This window comes from Echiichthys vipera (assembly GCF_963691815.1).
Source record: "Echiichthys vipera genome assembly, chromosome: 1".
Classification (NCBI taxonomy): domain Eukaryota; kingdom Metazoa; phylum Chordata; class Actinopteri; order Perciformes; family Trachinidae; genus Echiichthys; species Echiichthys vipera.
The window spans coordinates 14,997,480-15,018,399 of NC_139826.1; the positions used below are offsets into that span (position 1 = coordinate 14,997,480).

Sequence of the window (20,920 nt, forward strand, 5' to 3'; positions counted from 1 at the left end):
TGCAAATGATGGGTGATGGGGTTTCTTCTGGTTGGAAGACTGGAGAGTGGATGTAGTTTATTTATTTCCCTCTTTGCCCACCTCGCCCCACACTGATTACCTCTCTGAATATAGTAGTCCACATACCACAAAGACACTGACAATTGTTTTGATTAGAAATTAATAAAATGCTTTAAAAATGTATTTTATTTTGTTAATCTCTCAGTTATTATTTGTTGAATACAATTCGTTAAGGGTAAAAATGGAAAAGTTTGAGTTTTGTTTGAGAACAGGCATGGCAAGGTATGGCATAGTATGGCACAGTGTATTTATGGCATGGGTGTTACTATACCTGGGTATGGACAGCAGAGGAGTCAGTAAGGTCGGTTGGCATCCTTTGGCCGCTTTAGCTGCACCTTCAGCCTCTTCATGCCTATCTGAAAGCCGTTCATGGCCTGGATAGCGGCTTGAGCACTGGACGGGTTATCAAAGCTCACAAAGCCTGAGACAAGATACCAGAACAGGAGAGAGATGGGGGCATAGACAAAAGAAAAAAATGGAGAAAAAAGGAACAACACATGGGGGGTAGAAGAATGGGATGGGGGGGGGGGGGGGGGGGGGGGCAGAGAGAATGGGATAGGGATAGACACAGGGAGAAAAGACAGGTGAGATGAAAAGAAAGAAGGGGAGAAGAAGACCCTTTTTAACTCTCAACAATGACACAACAATAGCTCTTTGTTTTCTCCTTTCAGCGGATTAATTGGAAATCTTTGAATTAAAAAGAAGATTACGTAAAATACCACAAAGGCTAATAACACAGATATTAAAAATCAAACAAAGAAAAGCTATTAGAAACCGTGACTTTAACTTGAACGGAGAACAAAAAAAAACATGAAAAGGTGGTCAAAGATTAGAGAGAAAAAAGGAGTCTCATGTTGTGTGTGGATTTTTAGAGCAAAGTCTGGAATTGTTACCTTAATATTAGAGCTGTGCAAGAGTGGCAGGGCTGTGTTAGTGCGTGTGTGTGTGTGTGTGTGTGTGTGTGTGTGTGTGTGTGTCTGTGTGTGTCTGTGTGTGTCTGTGTGTGTCTGTGTGTGTCTGTGTATTTTCATGCTCATGTGTGACTGAGCATGTATCCGAGTAAATAGTAAAGGGCATGGGGGTCGTGACGAGATGCTTGGGGCAAGGTGTAGGACAGAGGTGCCTGCTGCTCTGAGTTATCACCTGGGTGCCGAGGCGGAATGAGCCCACAGCTTTCCACACCGGGACTCCTTGCCTGCTCTTATCACACACCTCTGTGATTGACGGCCTGAATTTTACGCTTGCCAGCTGATTTGATCATACCGCTATGGGTCCAATTTAATTTGGGGGGAGAGGGCAGGCTTTTGTCAGTGTGAGTGAGATAAGGCTGCTGCTTTTACAAACCCTTTAAACAAACTGACTAGGGAAGGGCCTGTCAGTTGGCAGGGATCCCCTTCCCAATCCTGCACAGACACACACACAGGCACACTATCACTGGGTTCATACCTCACATTTACATCCACATGCCAAAAAGGTGATAGGATGCTTGGAGTCAAAGTACGGAGGGAGAGGACAAAAACTGCATTGCAGACTGTGCTTGATTCCATGCACATTGAAAAAATCTAAAAGCAGAATAAGATATTGGAACAATTTTCCAGTTTTAGCTGTTTTCGGGAGAAAAAGGTGGCTGATGTTTTATATCTTTGATGCAGCACTGAGTGTGTCGTGCTGTGGAACTCAATACCCCAATTGCTACTGGTGTTTGAGGTATGGCTCTCACAGCAGCCATCCATATTGGCACAATGTCTGTATATGCGTTGTGATGTTATGCATTTTTAATAAAAACACACACAAAGTTGCCAATGTTATTGGGTGACAATGGGAAAAATACAAGTAGAGGCCAGGTTGAGCAGCTGAGAATGCTGCAGGACAGAAGTCTTAAGCCCAGTTCAGACCAAAGACTTGCAACAAATATGTTTTTGTTTTAAAATACTTCCCTTTTGCTACATTTACTCCCGCGTTTTATAACCCCTAAAACAGGGACATTTGAAAACTCTGTTTTAGATAGAAAACGTGTTACATTGTAGTCTGGATGGTCCCAAATAGAGACTTTAAAACGATAACGCAGCCTCCCACATTTGCTTTCTGATCTGGGTCTTATCAGTCCCGACATCATGACCCTATCGTAAGCCTTTTCCAGAAGAAAGCTAACAACATCAGCCGATGGTTCATTCAACATTCAGCATTTCTGACCTTGTTGAAACTGAGGACGGAGATCATTTTGGCTGTTTCAATGTAGTCTTATTCAATGTTTAGGTGATCCGTTAAAGCTGCTTAGTTCTCAGAAATTACACGACAAACTTTACCTTTTCAGTGCATTTGCATGCATTTATTTATTATGACGATTATTTTACATGTGCAAATGTTGATTGGAAATGTATTTGCTCTTTTGTAGAACATATATGCCTCTAGGATGGCTGCTAAGACTATTTAAAAGTGTTAAATTAAGATTATTAGGAATATGAGTTATACAGAAACGAAGGCAACTGTACCCTTTAAAAGTGGGAAAGAACAAGAGCAAAACAACATCAAAAAAAGTGCAGTATATTTATATATATATACATTTATATAAGCCCTTTAGGTAAATAGCATTTTGGCCTGTTTATTTTTTCTACCATATCTAAAAAGCCAGGGCTTTCTATTTTAGGTGTGTGTGTGTGTGTGTGTGTGTGTGTGTGTGTGTGTGTGTGTGTGTGTGTGTGTGTGTGTGTGTGTGTGTGTGTGTGTGTGTGTGTGTGTGTGTGTGTGTGTGTGTTTACTCCATTTTCAGAAGACCTTTTGAAATTAATTTTCAAACTAAATCCAGCTAATTCCACCTAACAAGGTATGCTTTGATCACTTTTAAAAGTCAATATTGAGTGTCTAAATGCAGAGGATTAAGACTAATGTCATATCCATAGAGTGCCAGGTTGGATTAAACAACCGTATAGCTCCTCAACAGTGAATGTAGGGTGCACACATTTGGATGACTCATCACTTACTAACAGGCTGCATTAAAACCCAAGTCACTAGCTTTTTCTTGTCATCTTGTTTTAAAATTGCTTTGAGGTTAAATGTTTTAAGTCTTTTATTCATCTCACCTGCAAAAGCATTTAATATCACACCATTTCACATATTCAAATCAATTTTATTGCAAAGCAAATACTAAACTTAACAGACAGCTGTCGGAATTGACAGTGATGCATCCCTAAAGAGTATACTCCAAATCCTACTCCAGAAACAAATCCTATATAAAAAGATGCTTCAAGTGCTACTTCAGTGACCTTTTCATCATATTCAAATTGTGAAGCTGTGTAAACACTCCATCTCAAAGACTGATGTCTGGTTATCTACTCTCAAAATCCCAAAATGTAGTTGGGGTCATTCACGCATAGATGCCTCACAAGACTCATTCTGCAGTGGCAAGACATTTTAGAAGTAGTTCTAGTATTAATATTTTTAATTAAATATTTAACTTACTATGCCTATAAAGGTACTGCGATGTGCTGCTTTTTAAAAACACATGATTTTTTTCTCATACTGTCTGGCATCTTTGCTCTTGGGATCTCTGCACCGTCATTGGGAACGACTGTAATAACATTGTAGCAGCACTTTCTACCTATATATAGTATTTGTTATTGTTTGTGGTTGTGACATCACAACCGGACACAAGTCCGTTCAGCTCGTTTAAAGGCACAGTTTCCGAATAAGGGCTGTGTGCATTTCTCTGTTGACTGAGCATTTTAATCAGCATCTCAACTTTGCTTTAAAATTTACAATATGGGACCTTTAACTATTGCATCCCCACTCTTGAAATTTGTACAGAATGTAAGCTGTATTTAGCTTTTCCTTTTTAGCTTTTAATCGTAAAAAAACGGACTCATTGGACTGGATTGTTTGTATGTTACATATTTGAATGATTAACTTATTAACTACTGATTTTAAATGCTGTCCTATTTGAATGCGCACTACAGAGCTTTGGAAATGATTTCCTCAACGAAGCGTAGGGGCACTGGCTTTCTGTTGGTTTGTATAAATGCTGTCTATTTGGTCTCCATCGTTGCTGAGTAACTGAGTATGTTTTCTACACACCTGTGTGCACAAGGCCGAATCTCTGCATTTACAATGGACAATTCATACTTTCTTCCATCAGTTTATTTTTCTACACCTGTATACTCTAAAGATGTGTATACAGTACAACCTGGCATGTGATGTGTCTACAGTCAGTGGCCATTAACCACATCATCAAGGCTAAACCCACACATTTTTAAGATGAAGTGTTCCAAGTTCTGAGAGGCTTAATAACACATCCCCCTGAATGCACAGCTTCTTCTGCCTAATTTGTTAATGTCTTACAAAGGAACCCTTGGGCTTATGCTATAAAAAGGAGGGAGAAATTAGTTAAAAATCCCCACAAAAGAATCATGGGTTAAATATCCTTTTTTCAGCCAAGTTCTTAATTACAAGCCATGGAAAATAAGCCGGTGAGACTGATGAGGTCACCGCCCCTTTGTCCTTCCCCCATGTTGACTGACATATAGTGATGGCGAGAGGCATATGTTTAGAGGAGAACACACAGAGGGAGAGGGAGAGAGAGTCCTGAGATGGACAGAGCGAGACAGACGAGGGAAGAGAAAGCCTCATAGACTTGCCATGTTGAATGGAAAATGCTGAGTCTCTCTCTCTCTCTCTCTCTCTCTCTCTCTCTCTCTCTCCCTCTCTCTCTCTCTCTCTCTCTCTCTCTCTCTCTCTCTCTCTCTCTCTCTCTCTCTCCGCCTGTCTCCTGGGTGCTGCTGTCCAACTGAATCAACAGTGAGGCCCACACCAGTCTATTATTATCTCTTTAAGCCCATAGAATCCACCTGCACCTCCTCCACCCTGATGAACTGGTTTTCTGTGTGGGAGGCAAGAGAAAGGGAAGGGATGGGTGGCGGGATGCTGCTAGGTTGCCCGGCTAGACCTAGGGGGGTCTTGGAAAATGTTTTTTCTCTTGATCTGGGAATCGCAGAGAAGTGGAGATCCTGATTGTATTAGGAATGGTGTGATAGAGAGGGTAATGAATATATGTATGGAGCAAATGGCAACTCTGGATAGATTTTTGCTTCAGTAGCTATATGAATGACTCATGGTGGGTTTGGCTTGTGTTATTTTAGTTGATAAGAGCGTCTATCTTCTTACACCACACTTTCCATTTTCTGTTGTTGAGACCCACCATCAGATAGGCAATTTGATGGTGTCATGGTCACTGTGCATTGCTCTGTTTTGTCTTCTCTTCGTTGTCAATTTTTGACTCACCAAAACATTTGCTCTGATTGGTCGCTCGGTCCACAAAGACTTTGGCAGAGATGACATTGCCAAAAGGCAGGAACATTTGCATGAGCTCCGCATCTCCAAACTCCTGGGGCAGGTGATAAATAAACAGGTTGCAACCTTCTGGCCCTGGTGATGAGAGAAAGACAACAGCAGGGTTTACATGGGGCATGAACAGCGAGAGAGTGGCTGGTCATAATAACATGGGTGGAAAAAGGACTCAGTAAAGAAATTAAGACAATAATTCAAGGAACACAGGAGCACCAAAACACCAAACTCTGATTATCTCACCTTTGGCACAAATATTAGTTGTGTTGAACCTAGTTATTGTGGTGTACACACACTTTAATCCTATTTTTAAAATGTTATAAGATGCAGGTTGTTGATACAGGTTGTTTGGTCAGCTCTTTTTGTGGTTTCCATTCAAATCCCATTTGACATAATAACTGTATAGCTAGATGGTGCCTTAATAAATTATATTATATAGTTAAATTAGACTATTGTCTCAGAAAATGTGCAGGCAATTGTAGCCCACCTGTAAACAGCCGCAGACATGGAAGTGAAATAAGTAAACATCCAGCAATTATAAACAGTCAACGGGAGGAAGGAAAAACACACCAAGTTAACAACACAGAGGTTGATTTGGAGAGAAATATTAAGATGGTTAATAGAGAATGAGAAACAGAGGAAGAAAAAGAGGAGAAGAGGAGGAGGAGGAGGAGGCAGCATAAGCCAAGTTTTTGTCCCAATTACTGTGTGACAGTAGGACTGTCTTCCAATCTCTTTTCATCCCTCCACAGTCATCCACTGCGCTGCCACATATTGTACAGGCCAATCTGGATAAAGGGAGGAATGAACTGGAGAGAGAGAGAAAGAGAGAGACAGAAACGTCGTCACAGAAAGAGATGAAGAAGGAGAGGGAGATGTGATGGACTCGGAGACAGTATGCTTGCAGCTGGCTGCCTGGCTAGCATTCTCTCCTGTCTCATTGCTCTGGGTGATAGCATGACGAGATGAGACTGGGGCTGGTGAGAAGGCTGATAAGAGAGCTGCAGTGGTGGCTGGCTGTACTGCTGCTATGCCTCAGCGAGATAGGGGGCACACACACACACACACACACACAGGTTGACAGATAGGGGATTTACAGTTAAAGGCTGAATCTCAGTTCTGTCTGTGTAGGTTAAGGTGTCTTAGAGAATCCATGCTTTGAAAAGAAGTGGTTTGTAAGGACAGTTGATAGTTTGTTTCACTGCTCCTCACAAACCTAACATATTTTTTATTAACACATATTATATATATTGGGGTGATTGCATGAAAACCTTATTACCACATCTTACAGACTGCTTACACTCTTCCCAATAAATAATGATGTTGCATACACAGGGTTTTTCTTGTCTCTAAAAAGTTTATCTAATTTATCTAAGACACACAGATCAACAACAAGGCAGAAATATTGTTTACATGCTTTGAAGACTATTTACTGTCAACCTCACCTGTTACAAAATGCCAAAAATACCCAAATTCAATATTGTTTATACAGTATGGTGCTTAAATTGTATTTCTAGTATGTTGTCCACAGTGGGTACGTGTCAATATGCAAAGTTTATGTTGATCTTCAAGTGCATGTTGATGAGTTGATCAGGCCGCATTATTATATATGACGCACAGTTTAGTATGAGAAGTAATTCGGTAGGATTCCCATATGCAGAATATATTATTTATTTCTGAAAGGGAAACTCCACTGATTTTGCACATCAAAGTCTGTTCGATGTCTTGAGTACTACTACATTATGTGCCGAGGAAGCTGCACAAAGTATGATAAATTGCCTCAAGTGATGTCATTTGCATCTGCGTCAGTTTTAAGCCTACAAGTTTTAAGATGATATGTGGAGTTAAAGTGAGCTCATCAGTTCTCTCTAGCCCACTCTTATTTGCTGCTTGAGGCTACGGGCTCACGGCTATTAGGTGCTAAAAGCATAACACACCCAAATCTCTGACCGTACTGTTGGCAGTTAGAGCATAAAGCATTTTTACTTTATCAACAAGTATGTGACATTGCATTACTTATTACTCGTGCCATTTGCTGTTTCAGTTGCTGTAAAGTATCGACATATATGTGCTGCCTAAGATGCTCTGCTAGAGGGAAAATTACACAATTACACATTTTCAAAGAGTACAGGGAAGATTTGTCTGGTAAGAAAAAAAAGTTTTCTTGGATTTGGGGGGATTTTCTTTGTTGACACAAACCCAGACAACGACTGATATATTGTGTTGGTACAATTGTTAGCTTTTCGAGGGACGTTGAAGCTGAGACTTGACTGTTCCTGTGTTTTCAGTTTTAGGCGTCTCTTGTTGAATAGAAGGGCTGCAGATTGTGGCAGTGGACTGAGACAGGCTGGGAGTGCAGCCAAACTCAGAGGAGGCCAGAACTCAGACAGGCCACTGGCGCAACCAAGAATAGCTCTACTGTGTGTGTGTGTGTGTGTGTGTGTGTGTGTGTGTGTGTGTGTGTGTGTGTGTGTGTGTGTGTGTGTGTGTGTGTGTGTGTGTGTGTGTGTGTGTGTGTGTGTGTGTGTGTGTGTGTTTGTGTGTGTGTGTGTGTGTGTGTGTGTGTGTGTGTGTGTGTGTGTGTGTGTGTGTGTGTGTGTGTGTGTGTGTGTGTGTGTGTGTGTGTGTGTGACAGAGGGAGATGAGTTTGAGTGTGTACGTGTAACCATGACTTCCATAATTCTCGCTAATGAAGAAAATGTTTCAAGGTAGCAATGAGAGATGAGTTGTCCTTAACCATTGTGCGTTCTTCTTATGGTGTGAATTTATTCCTGCATCTAAAGCTAATAAGCTGCTGACATGTGAGGATGAGTTTGTCCGTCTCTACTTTACTCACCCCCCCAGGCACTGTGACCCTGGCACATACTCTCACTACTGAAAAAATGCAACCATACACTAACTTTTCCTTTTGGCAATGTTGGAGAGGCTCAGTTTAAGATATTCATGCAACTTTATGCTGTCTATGCTGTCTCAAACAATCATATGGACGAATAATTGAGTCTGATGAATGGCGCCAAACAGAGTGATTTACCATCACAGTATATCCTATGCTTTATTACATCTGATGCTGTGGCATAAGTACAAGCACTACACTAGGAATGGTAATAAATGATTATGCATGCAGCTAATTAATCTGATGAATATTTATAACCACTTAAACACATTGTAATGGACTGATTAAGCAGTCCAGCACTGTGAGTTTGAATTAGTGCAGTTTTTGAATAATGACAGAGTAACTTTCCATCTCACTGCTAATGTTCGTCTCTTTAAATGGGGAGCCTTTTTCTCACATTTTCCCCAGCCAGCTTTTTCCCTCCCTCGCTAATTCAAAGCAGCACAGCTACATTAGAATGGAACATGGCAATTATCACCTTTTATCTTGGGTGGGCGCGCTTGCTCGCTCTTACCTTCCCTCTGTTGCTGGGGAATGATGGTTGGTTGCTGGGGGAACGCTTGGCTGATTGGCGCATAGGCGGCAGGGTAGGCTGCTGTTGCAAAGGGAGAACCAGAGTGGAATTTTTCACATCTCCATTTTCATATTTGACACAACAAAACTCAAATCATTATTCCATTGTTCATTTGCGTCCTCTAGACATTGCATAAATAAATTGCATTATGGTGGGAGCCTGGGCTCATTTGGCTGGTAGATCACTACACAAAGAGTATGGCAAAAGGGGAGTGGAGTGCAGTTCAACTAAACAGACACAAAGAAAGAGAGGGAGACTTACACTGTGTTAATGAGCGCTGATGTCAGGCAGCAAGCAGTGGCTATGAGAGGTCTATTTCATCTCTAATGAAGGAGGCTGTGGCAGGTTCAGATCCTCAGCCATCAGTGTACTTTTGGAATTAAGATTTTTTGTGTGTGGGTGTATAATCAAGTCAACAGAAAATCCTAATGTAAAATAGCCTAATCCAGGAGAAAATTGGCTTGCCGTCCAGCAATGTCAACCTGTCATAGTGTCTACTGATGTGACAAACAGAGAGGGGGAGGGCAAAGGGAAAGGGACAGATGGAGGAAGTGAGAGAGTAGAAGAGGTAGGAGAGACGGATCACCTGCGTAGTGTTGGACGCCAGCATAAGCCTGTTGGAGAGGGTCGGTCACCGTTGGACTCTGTGCTGCAGAGAGACGAACAGAGAGACAGAGAAAGGGGGATGACAAAGAGGAAAAATTAAAGCAGGAGAGACAAAGAGAGGATGGAGAATGATCATAACAGACACAGAGACAAAGATAGAGAGGTTGCTAAAGAGCAAGACAGAAATTGGCTTAGCTGTAGAGAACCATCAGGGGGTAAGATCACACAGGGAGTGGGAGAAATTTGGGTTGTCACATTTCGGTTCTTCAAAATGCCTGTTCGCCCCAGATGTTTGCATCAAATATTAACAACATGCCAAACAAACCACTTTGTAGTTCATTACAGTTGTGACTGCCTTTGCATAATGCAGAAACGGGAGAGTGTGTGTCAATTCTTCAGGAATCAGTCCCAGACAGCATTAAGAAGCTGAGGATGAGCTGAGACACATCAAATTAACCATAATGGACTGATGGATGAACTGATGGATTCATCATGATACTCGTTCTGGCTGCTCAGAAACCTGCCAAAGACTGTTGATTGACCCTCAAGCCTTAAACACTTCAGTTTAAATCATAAAAACATGTCATGAGAGTGTGAAGTAAAAAAAGCACTCTTGTCAACTTTTAAACAGTTACCATGCGTTATACTTCAATTTGTCACCACTGTCATGTTTAACTTTGTCACAATTAGGTGATGTTCTTATTCAAATCAAGTGCAACACTAGTATAATTCCTGGATCACCATCAGTTCAAGTAGCTACAGTAACTGACCGGGTCAGAGCAGCAGTCTCATGACAGTAGATGTTACAAATATATCACGTTTCTTTCATGTAGACCTTGATTGGCTCACCTGGGTAAGGGTGAATACCATTGGTGTAGATGGGCTCAGAGGCGGACTGTCCGTTGCTTTGAGGCGGGAGGGCACTGAATCCGTTGACCCCGATAGGGGTGGCTAGGCTGGGCACGGCTGTGGCAGAGATGCCCGGGGGTGTGCTGGTGCCTGTGGGTAGATCCAGAGTGTTACGGAAACTGGAGGGTGCGCACTTCACATGCTACACACTCAAAAACAGAGGTATTTTTTTTTAATCAAAATGTGCATTTTCTCACAAATGTAGGGCGTTATAACAGCAACAAAATGGGAAATTATGAGCACAAATGTGTACCTTTTGACCCATCATGAAGGTATAGTGTAATCTGGTAAAAATGAGTACTAATTCAGCCTGAACAGTTACTAAAATCATTCCGCGTTAGGCGCAGGGGGAAGCACTCATCCACCACTGTAATAGCACATAATAAAGGTTTTCTGATTTCTGAATATGTTCTCATTATTATATGCCTTGCTTAAATGTATATTTTGGTCACTTGGGTCACATAACTACCCTTTTGAAGGTACAAAATGTAATGGGACAAAATGGACTTACAAGAATTGGTACCCTATTGTACTGTTTTTTTGATGTTGAGACCTCTGCATCTTCTTCTAACCGCCTTTCCTCCTTGGGGTGATATTCCAAGTCTCTCACCTTGTCAGTGCCCTTTTGTGCTGATGGATTTTTATTATTTTTCTAATCCAGGTGAAGGTCATTTAAGTCATGTAGGATTATGTTTGATAGGCATTGCTTGGAATATGTAGGCCTTGTGGATTACAAATGCCAGGTACAGCATCAAGCCACTTTATTCAATACATTTGCAATGACCCTGCCTTCAGGCGGCCTGCCTACTTAGTGTCGAGCCATCAAAGCTCCTCATGACAAGGGCCAAAAAGATAGTTCAGACTGGGGTCCAGGATTATCTCATACAAATTTTTGCTCTTATATTGTATAAGCCAAGGACTCTGCATCCAAAGTCATCTGATTGGCTGTGTTCCCAGAAAACATACACTGTCACAGAGACACAGAGGGAGAGAGCTACACACAGACAGAGATAATGAGAGAGAGGAGGACAGAGAGGGACCATAATGTGGCTGCCAATGAGTATCAAATAATGCCGTACATCTTCGCCCATCCTGCACCCTTCAATATACGTTAAGGCCCTGCTACCTTTAATTCAACAACCAGAAAATGGAGCCTACATCTTTAAAAATGGAACAAGGGCAAAAGCAAAAAAGGACTTGAATGAATACATTACTACTGCTTCTATAATTCTTGCTAATGACGAGAATGTTCCAGGGCAGCAGTGAGAAATGGAGAGACAAGCGTGTGTGCCACATGCCTCTGCTTTGACTTGCACCCGAGTCAGCCGGTGCGTGCCTATTAGTGTATACCTGAGGACGGTGTCATGGGAGTAGCGACCAGGCCGTTGACATTGAACGCTGCCATTTGCTGCATTTGAGCAGCAGCGATGGCTGCCATGGGGTTCAGGTAGGACCCTTGTGTTGCTGCCATCAGGGCTGCTTGCTGTTGCATCATCTGCTGTAGGATTAAAGAGCAGTGGGGAGAGAGGGGAATGGTGGGAGGGATGGCGGGAAGGACAGAAAAGGAAAGGAGGGTGAAATAGCCGCAGGACCAGAGCGTGTTTACTCACACATATCTGTTTGCTTGGCCCATGCCTTGTTCTTGAACAGAGCGGCCTGTGTTGCCCTGCAGCGTTGCTTCTCAGCTAGTGTAACACCGCTCTGGCCTTGTGCTCATTATACTGACACACGAAAAGGCTATGTGAGATGGGTTTAGTGAGCTGGATACTGTATATCTATATGTACTGTATATGTATCCACCACAAGTTAGTGTAGAGATTGTGCGTGAGTGGTTTTTTCTCACCTGTCAGGGTGAGTTGTTAGCTACTGTGTGAATGTAAAATATCAAAGACTCCCAACTCAGGCTATGACTTTTATGTGTGAATATGAAATGGGGTGGTGTAGTGGGCTAGCAGGGACAGGGGTAGGGGTCTGTGGGTTTGGATTCGTGGTAATGAAGTGCACCTCTATTTGAGCGTTAGGCCAAACAGTACTGTATGTGTAAGTAAGTAGAATAATAATAAGTAATAAGTAAGTAGAAATGTTAAAGAGGCAAGCTTGGGTAGGCAGTTTGAATTCACAGACTAAAACGGGCAATATGGGAATGGAATGTGAATATGAACAGAATGCTCACAAATATATGACAGTGAAACAGTCCAGTGCTGAGCATACATGATAAGCAGCTTCCCAGGACAAATGAAGGGATAAAAAAGACACAATACAAAAAGCAGTGCAGCATTTTCTGTAAAACCTCTGTAAATGTGGACTCTAAGAGCCATGTCATAGTGTGAATCACTTAAGGAGTTGTTCAGTGGGAGTGCCACATGCCTAGTGGGAGAAATAGGGAATCAAATCACAACAGTTTTGTTTTCTTTTTTTAAAGCTCACCGTCTCCTCCCCCGCCGGGCTGAGACTTACAGCATGAGAGTAGGTGCCATAGGCCCCAAACTGGATGGTCATGGGACTGAAGATGCCAAGCTGGCCCGCCATCTGGTGCATCCTACGCAGGGTCCTCTCCTTATCAGTGTCTGCAAATTTGACCACCAGACTGGACGAGGCACCCTAGAGGGGCAAGTATATTTGCAAGGTTAGTGAAATATGCAACTAAACTTCCATATAAGTAAGTTTTTCCAATTTACATGTAAAGCAAATAAATATAAATCAACCAAATTAGATATAGATAAAATTAGTTGATTGGGCTTTCAAAGTTTCAACAAAGTGGAACAGCTAATACAACCAACCAACTTTTGCAACTGCCATAGTTTCTTTCAATCAGCAATGTTTTGCAGATTGCACCTGCCACTTCAGCTGGCCAACCAGCTAATGAGCTGGTGTTTGCTAGACTGTCTGTGAGCATCCTGAGACTGAATAAATAGGTATTCACCGGAGAAAACTGAAAGACGACAAGGCAATAACATATTCTGGAACTACAGTAGTTTGGAAGCCTTGTGGGAATTTTCCAAACGCAAGCTTTGGCTCTAGTAGTTAATATATGAAGCTTTAACTTAAGTGTACAGATATGTGATTACATTGAACACTCACTAACCCCACAGTCTGAGCATAACCTAAATACAGTATTTGCCATTTAGAAACGATGTGGCCGAATGCAAGGTTAGCATTATATTTAATTCTTTATTGTGTGATAGAAATAGCTTTCTCCCAATGTGAGTTTCCCATGAGAAACCTACAACAAAATGTTAACTGAGATGAAAGATGTGTAGCTGATCTGTATTGGCGCAAAAACACGAGTGTGAGCTCTCTACATCACCAAAGGAGAAAGAGGGTGAACATGTCATGCATTTCTGTAATTTTATGTCCAGTGTACACAATATTCCAGCCTTCAAGACCTAATATCTCTAAGCCAAGGAAGCCAATGAAAGTGAATGAGCATCTCTCATGACTGCAGTAATTTAGCTGTCAGCATTAAACGTAAGAGAATAGTGAGCGATATTTGCTTTTCAGCTTTTTTTTCCAACTCCAGTGTATACACTGGGAGTGAACTGTGATCCTAACCAGATCCCACCGGAGTCCCAGTACCCCAGTGGTGAAGCTCCACTGAATACAGTACTGGGTAATTAGGTCTGACAAAAGCCTTCGGCATGTGGAGGGTGAAGTATTGACTAATGGCTCTGCCTTATGGCAGATATAGTTCCGTATTGATGTCTGTGCTCCTGCGTTTGCATCCAATTAAATAATTTCAGACAGAGACCAGAGTCAGTTCCTCATGTGACATCCAGGCAAGGAGAGAGGCGGGGAGAGTGTCTGTGTGTGAGTGAGAGACAGATAGAGAGAGAGGAGGAGGAGGCTGCAAGGCAGAGAAAACAGCCCTAGACACTGTCAAGAGGACCAAGCTCCTATTTAATTACAGGCAATGCATGCTGGGAAAGAGCACGGTGCACCCCCAGGACAGAAGGACATAGGCAGCCAGGGGGAAGTCACGATATGATTAGTAAGATCATAAAAGCAAAGACATGGGGAGAAAAGGACTCCATAATCACAACTTGGATTCATCTCTCACAAAATGTCTCATCTTGACAGGGTCATTACAAATTCAGGCTTTGATTTCCATAACTTTTGAGGGGTGAATATATCGAAAATGTGAGTACAAGGGACACAGTGACATAGAAAGACGAGGCTGACCAGTGTGAGTGATGCTGCATACACCTGTTTTTTGTGCCCAAGTTGATGTTACTCTCTGTAAAAGAAATTGAAATTGACAAAGCTAAAGCCTGCTGCTCTACTTGTCCAAGTTTAAGCTTGAGCGCTTTACAAGAGGCACATCATTAAAGCAGAACTATCTAAACAGAAAATCACAGAAACAAACAAACGTATGCCCTGTGAAGCTGAATATGGCAACTGCACAGTATGTGTATTCAGCCACTGAACTAACAAAGTCTCAGTCTTACTGTTGTACAGTCTTACTTCATGCTATTTTATAGTAATCCATACAAAAAGTGTGTCCTATTTCCGTAAGCGCTTCATAAAATTTTAAACAGGAACAGCTAAGCGATAGTGCCATTAAGAGGGTGGTCTCATGCTTTGTGGTTTGGTTAGTCATGGCTGCTACAACAAACCTTACATAATATTAATTTACCTACATTATGCAAACATAATAATACTGATTAAATAAAGGTTAAGTGAAATTAAATAATGACAGTGGAAGCACATCAGCCTTATCCTACTATCTGTTTTATTTTCTTCATAAAAACAGACAAATATACATTTTCTAAATGCAAAAAATAAATGAGTTCTTGTTCAAAGGGCTTTGCGAGTAAGCTTTTTGACTAACCAATGTGGGAAGTGTCTTACAAACATTCTATTAACACAACCAAGAGAATGTGTCGGCCGTAGATAACTGTGAGAAAGAGGCTGGGGTATGAAGGATGGCATCAGCATGGACCCCAGGGACAGTGAGTCTCAGAATGGATCCTATCAGTGCCAGCCAGCACCCCACCTCAGGCGAGAGGAGACCCATCTGGTGTTTCTCCCTCGATGCCATTTCAATTAGCTAAATCAATACTCCAACGTGGTGGCGTTAACGGCACAATTTTTCCCTTTCAAATTTAATTTCATTCCACCTCCTGACCTTTTTCAGTTCTTTCTCAACTCTGTGGGCCAGTTGAACGGACTGGGCTATTGGATTTTATGAGACTGGCATTGAGCAAACATCCTCCTACAGCGTTGTTGCTCAAGCCTGTCCACAGCATGGGGGCCTGGCATTTAGATCACATTCATTTTCTGCTTTGTGTATCTCTGTATTCTTACATTAATTTAAAACCTTATGAAGAATGCATTGTGAGCATCGGGACTGTGAAAGCCTGAGGCTGCTTGTACTCACTGCACCATGACTCAAGATGAGGCGAGCCTGGCCTGGTCTGGCTTCTCCCAGCAAAGTGCTCTGCTGTAGACACAGCCAGGGAGGAGACCCAGTCTGCAATGTTTACACTGAACAGACTTGGCGGCAGTATTAAAGCACTACAACAGCCTATGCAGGTGTTGTCAGCAGTACATTTCACATCAGAGCCTAGCATTTTCTGAATTGGATAGCATAAAAGCTAAAAATTTTAAAAATCTTGATATTAAAAAATATAATTTTCTCTCATCCTCACCACTGAACAAGTAAATGACATATCTTCGCATCTGAAGTAGAGGTATTCTGACTAGATCCAAGGCCTAATCAGTAACAGCAGATTTCAGAGTGGGATCCTCCTCATGCATGAAGAGTTTCTATCCACAGAAAAGAAAGAGTAATATGTGGCCAGGTAATGAAGGAACAGGTGCTAGCAGACAACAGGCCCTGGATGCAAAGCAGCCACTCTTCACTGGTAGCAGAAAATTACAAGCTGACAAACAAACAGAATAATAACCTCCACCGGCATGACTCCTATACCTGGAGAGAAAATGAATTTGCTGAATTTGATAAGGGCCAACAGGGAGCCTTCACTTTTGACAGGTACAGCTAAGGAATTTGTCACAGGTTCAAAAACTAATCTAATTTCTCAAACAACATACTTGACTTGTGAAAATCTCTCATATTGGATTTTGTATAGGCCGTGGAAATGTGTAGCCAGGAAAATACACAACGGTAATTGAGGGATTAGAACTCAACTACACCAGTGAAATGGCATTATGCTTTTATCTCTGCATTACTGTGATACAAATTCTGGTGTTAAGTGTGTACTAACAGGTAAACAGACACTCATCTTCCATCCTCTACAGAGGCTTACAGTAATATAATACACACAATCATTGAAGGGAAAACTGTCACTTGGAAAAGCATACTAATGTTACCAACGGATGTTCTAAGAACCTTCTTTCTCCCCCATTCAACAAACATGTAACAGCTAGGGCTATGCATTGGCAAGAATCTGGACGATACTATATGTATTATGATATGCATCACAAAACATAATATTGCGATACTCAAGTTTATCTATTAGTAACAGCTAAATGACAAGTGAAACTTCCAAAATTGTTTGAGGTTTCTGCAGACTTATAAACTCTAAAAGTGTTAATCGAGAATATTTAAGAAATTAATTGAATACGCCATAACAAGTTTGTTGGTAATTGGATGAACCCCCGTGGGCTCCATTTTGAACTCTCTGAACCTTGCTACATCTCTGCTAGCCTCATGGGAGGACTCTCTCTCATTAGCATTGGACAGTGCTGTCTTGGTCTGGCCCTGCCATCCACCACATACTGCTGCCGAGCACTCTGCATCAAACCAAAAGACACAGACGAACAACACTGTCATTCATAATGGTACTCTCTTGGTGTGCATGCTGCATTTTGTAAATAAGAGTTCCCACCACAATATTTGAGGAGTGCAAAAACACAAAACCCCATGTAGTATGTTAGCTGCTGATATTCTACAGTACTTTCATGTGGCATTTGATGAATTGTTACAATGACAATGCTCTCTGGCTTAGTCTTATCTCTCATTAATCCGGAACTATAGTATCACACACATGCACACTCTTGTTGCTGCCAACACCCACAAGCTCCACAGGCCCTGTCAGCCACGCTGTGACACAGAACATGACAATGTCTGCAATTTGCTGGGTGCTGTCTGACTGCCCCCAGCTCTGCCATTTGAAGTTTTGCCACCTGTGCCTCTGCAACCTTACTGTAATTCAACAGATGAACCAGTGAGAGTGCCTGTGCTGTGCCCAATCACCTTTTAAGTTAATTTTGGAAGCACCTGCAATCTGCAATAAACATCAATTAAAGCTATGACCTGATATATCTGCGCGTGCCCTCTGGTGGCATCCCTTGCCCTTAAGCTTCATTAGAGCCTTATATTTTGGGCCAACATATTTTGGTGCAGGTATTATTTATGGCATGTGTCTGTGTGTGTGTGTGTGTGTGTGCCAGGTGACACAGATGCTGGAGAGAGAAAATTAAGAGGGAGAGAGACTGTGAATGAGCGACAACTCTTTGTTCAAGGTTCATCCAGACCTCACAGCTGGCAGCAGGCAGTGAGCAGAGGAGCCCACTCTCTGAATCCTGCCTCCTGTTAGTCTGTTGTTGACGACATGTGGCAGTGATATTATCCAAATTAACTGCATCCCCCATCGGTGCCAAAGCCTTAGTTGGATACTAATGGCCACCTTGCCTCTTAATCAGAGAGGAAGTTTGATTTGGGCAGAGGAGGATAACAGGTGCAAGGATAGAGGAAGAGAGATATGGATAATATAGATTATTAATGGTTTTTTGGATGGCACTTGATCCGCCCCAGGTTTGTTTGGGGCTCCATATGTTGCCTTGGACAGTTTATCTGCAGCAGACCTGAGGTGGCTCAATGGCCCAAACTCATCTGTGCCTGGGCTACAGCAACACAAGCATACACAAAGAGTGCAAAAGTAATCCGCACAAACCAAAATTTATCTGTACAAGAAAGCAAAAAACAGCCCCAGATGAATCCAATTATGTAAATCTTCTGAATGTAAACATATTCTGTTGATTGAGTCAACAAGATATTTTGAGTACAAGGTAAATATCCTGATTATAATCAAATTTCGGTAAGAGGCCTGTCGCAATTGTGCACGATCAGTGCGCAACATGATTATTCTTTGGCACATGGCCCACTGCTTATTAAAGTATGGGCTTTGCAGTTTACACACCAAAAATGTTTGGTCTTAAATGAACACAACAACCACACACACAGTTAAACCTACTCCACCACTTATTTCGCTCAGTCTCTACTTCAATGTAATGCAAAATGAGGTGCCGTCAAAAAGATGTGTAAATTACATTTGGCTTCCAGGAGACTATCTGGTAGCCAGGATGCGTCCGTAAATATTTATTGCAGAACATCAGTGAAGTGTATGAAGGTGCGGATGTCTGCCAAAAAGAGTGTGTGCTCCTGTGTGTGTCCAGCTGTGCAGTACTCAACAGACATCCAGCACTAGTGGGGAGATGCTTCGTAATTCATCATTTCTTTTACTTACGTCTTTTTGGTGGCCATAATGAAGCCCAAGAAAAGTATATCCAATTTGTAATTAACTGCAGCTTGACAAGAGTTAAAGGTTTGGTGGCCTCGTTCTACATAGAAACAAATCAGCACCAACTATGCATCCCATAACACCAGTATCTACTCTCCACGATTCCTTGTGTACTAAACTATATTCCACAACACTAAAATGCACCTTTACATCCAAATACATTTATAATTGGACAAAGCAGCTGTAGTTTATAGCTAGTATTTACAACTTAACATTAATACACAACATATCACGATAAACACCCATGTCTTTGGTAGATGATATCCAGGCCTGCTTCGAAAAATAAAGGTAGAAAAGCTAAAAGTTAATGGGAGGCGGATAAAATGGAAGTGTCCCACAATACTGTGAAGGACATAATGCTGAAATATCAGAAAGCAGATAAGGATGCATATGTGCCTTATTAATCTGACATGAGGTAAGAATATAGTATTTGAAGATCCATCCTAACTCTAGGGTGCTTTTCGATATTGACTTACTTGTTAACCTCCCTTCTAGTCACTGTAATGGAGCCTCCCTTGGTAAGTGCTTTCAAGAACTTTAGGGGGGGGGGGGGCTGTCACTGTTAATGGTTTGACTGTGATGAGCTATTTTTAGGTAATTTCTACCATGCTGCTGGAGGAGGCAGTTACTTCAACCCTTCTCCATATTACAAAATATTCAGCTGCTTTATTTTATCTATTACTTATAGCACTCTTGCCACTGATGTAATTTATTGTATGTTTTAAGCATGCAGTCGGTCTCAGAAAAAGTTTTTAGAACATATTTCAGAGCAATATCTGCCTATCCTCAGTAGAAATAGATTAGATTCTGGAATTCCAGTCCAGTTACATTTTTGGACATTAATGTATTCATTCATAATTCTACTTGTACGTATCAAAAGCAAACAACAGATTCCCTGTTGTCATCTGCATAGATGACACACATTTATATATATGCATCCACGGCATTCTAATGCTACCTGTCTAGCCATTCCCAGTGTCAAAAGTCAAATACACCAATTCCGAAATAATCTGGCCTACTACCTCAATTAAATTGCTTCCCCATGAAGATTATTCACTGCCTCCCAATGTAAAGCCACTAATTTCACACTTATTTTAATTTTCAGTAGCAGGTTAAGAGAGCTGTTCAGACTATTAACTTTTGACAGAGGACTATTTCTCCATGCAAAGAGATACATTTTAATCCATAAGCAATCAGAAAATAGTCACCAATACAGTTCTTGATTAGCTAATATTATTGTGCTGCACTTATATCCTACTTGCACAACAATATCCAGTTTTGCACTTCAATCAGGCATTTTTTTCAGAAGTGAATTTTTTGTATCAGGTATTTTATCCAACATTATCAAAGTTGTATCCAGATGTCTCAGGAGCTCTGGATCTCTAATTAAAAAAATTAAGACCTAGAATTAGATAGATTTGTTTTAATCTCCTTAAAAAAAATGTTTCATTATCAAAAGTGCGACGGTGTATTAATACGACGCATACGACAGCGTATTAGTGGTTAACAGTGTATTAGTACAACGGTGTATTAGTACCATGGCGTATTATTACCACGGCGTATTAGGGCCAATAAAAAAATAAAAATTAAAATAAAAAATACGGACCCGGGGGAGGGGAGTGATATTTCGAGAAAAATGTCACAGATCTATGAGATTAAAGTGGCAAATCTATGAGAAAATAAAGGGCCAGATTGACAAGTTTTTAAAACTAGCAAATATACGAGAAAAAAATTCACAGATTTACTAGTTTAAAAAATAGCAAATCAACTAGAAAAAAGTCGAAAATGTATTAATTCAATGTCAGAAAAATGGTGTTTAATTTTTCTTCTCCAGTGTTTTGTTTTACGGTCCGTGTGTCTTTGAAAGAGTCCGTGTATTGTGATCAAAAAATTATCACAAAAATTAAAATCACTGAAAGAAAAAATGACTTTTTGCATATTCTCTGACAGGAAGTTTCCATTTCCACAGTAAAACAGCTGTGAGGACAGTGCTGTGTC

The 20,920-nt window shown here is 41.3% G+C and overlaps 1 protein-coding gene across 16 annotated transcripts in view; it reads right to left on the minus strand.

The window, feature by feature from the left end:
• Positions 1 to 353: 353 nt before the first annotated feature.
• Positions 354 to 20,920, minus strand: part of celf6 (CUGBP Elav-like family member 6) — a gene marked incomplete at both ends in the record, with an annotated part of 144,016 nt that continues 123,449 nt past the window's right edge. For 3 of the 16 annotated variants that reach the window (XM_083938453.1, XM_083938447.1, XM_083938445.1), the window contains 7 exons: positions 354 to 481; positions 5,395 to 5,478; positions 8,805 to 8,885; positions 9,451 to 9,513; positions 10,320 to 10,469; positions 11,730 to 11,874; positions 12,837 to 12,980. In XM_083938453.1, the coding sequence (XP_083794579.1) occupies positions 354 to 481; positions 5,395 to 5,478; positions 8,805 to 8,885; positions 9,451 to 9,513; positions 10,320 to 10,469; positions 11,730 to 11,874; positions 12,837 to 12,980 (795 nt within the window). Of the gene's footprint in view, positions 482 to 5,334; positions 5,479 to 8,804; positions 8,886 to 9,450; positions 9,514 to 10,319; positions 10,470 to 11,729; positions 11,878 to 12,836; positions 12,981 to 20,920 lie in introns of all 16 variants that reach the window. The other 13 variants (XM_083938444.1, XM_083938458.1, XM_083938456.1 and 10 more) reach the window with 5 other exon arrangements.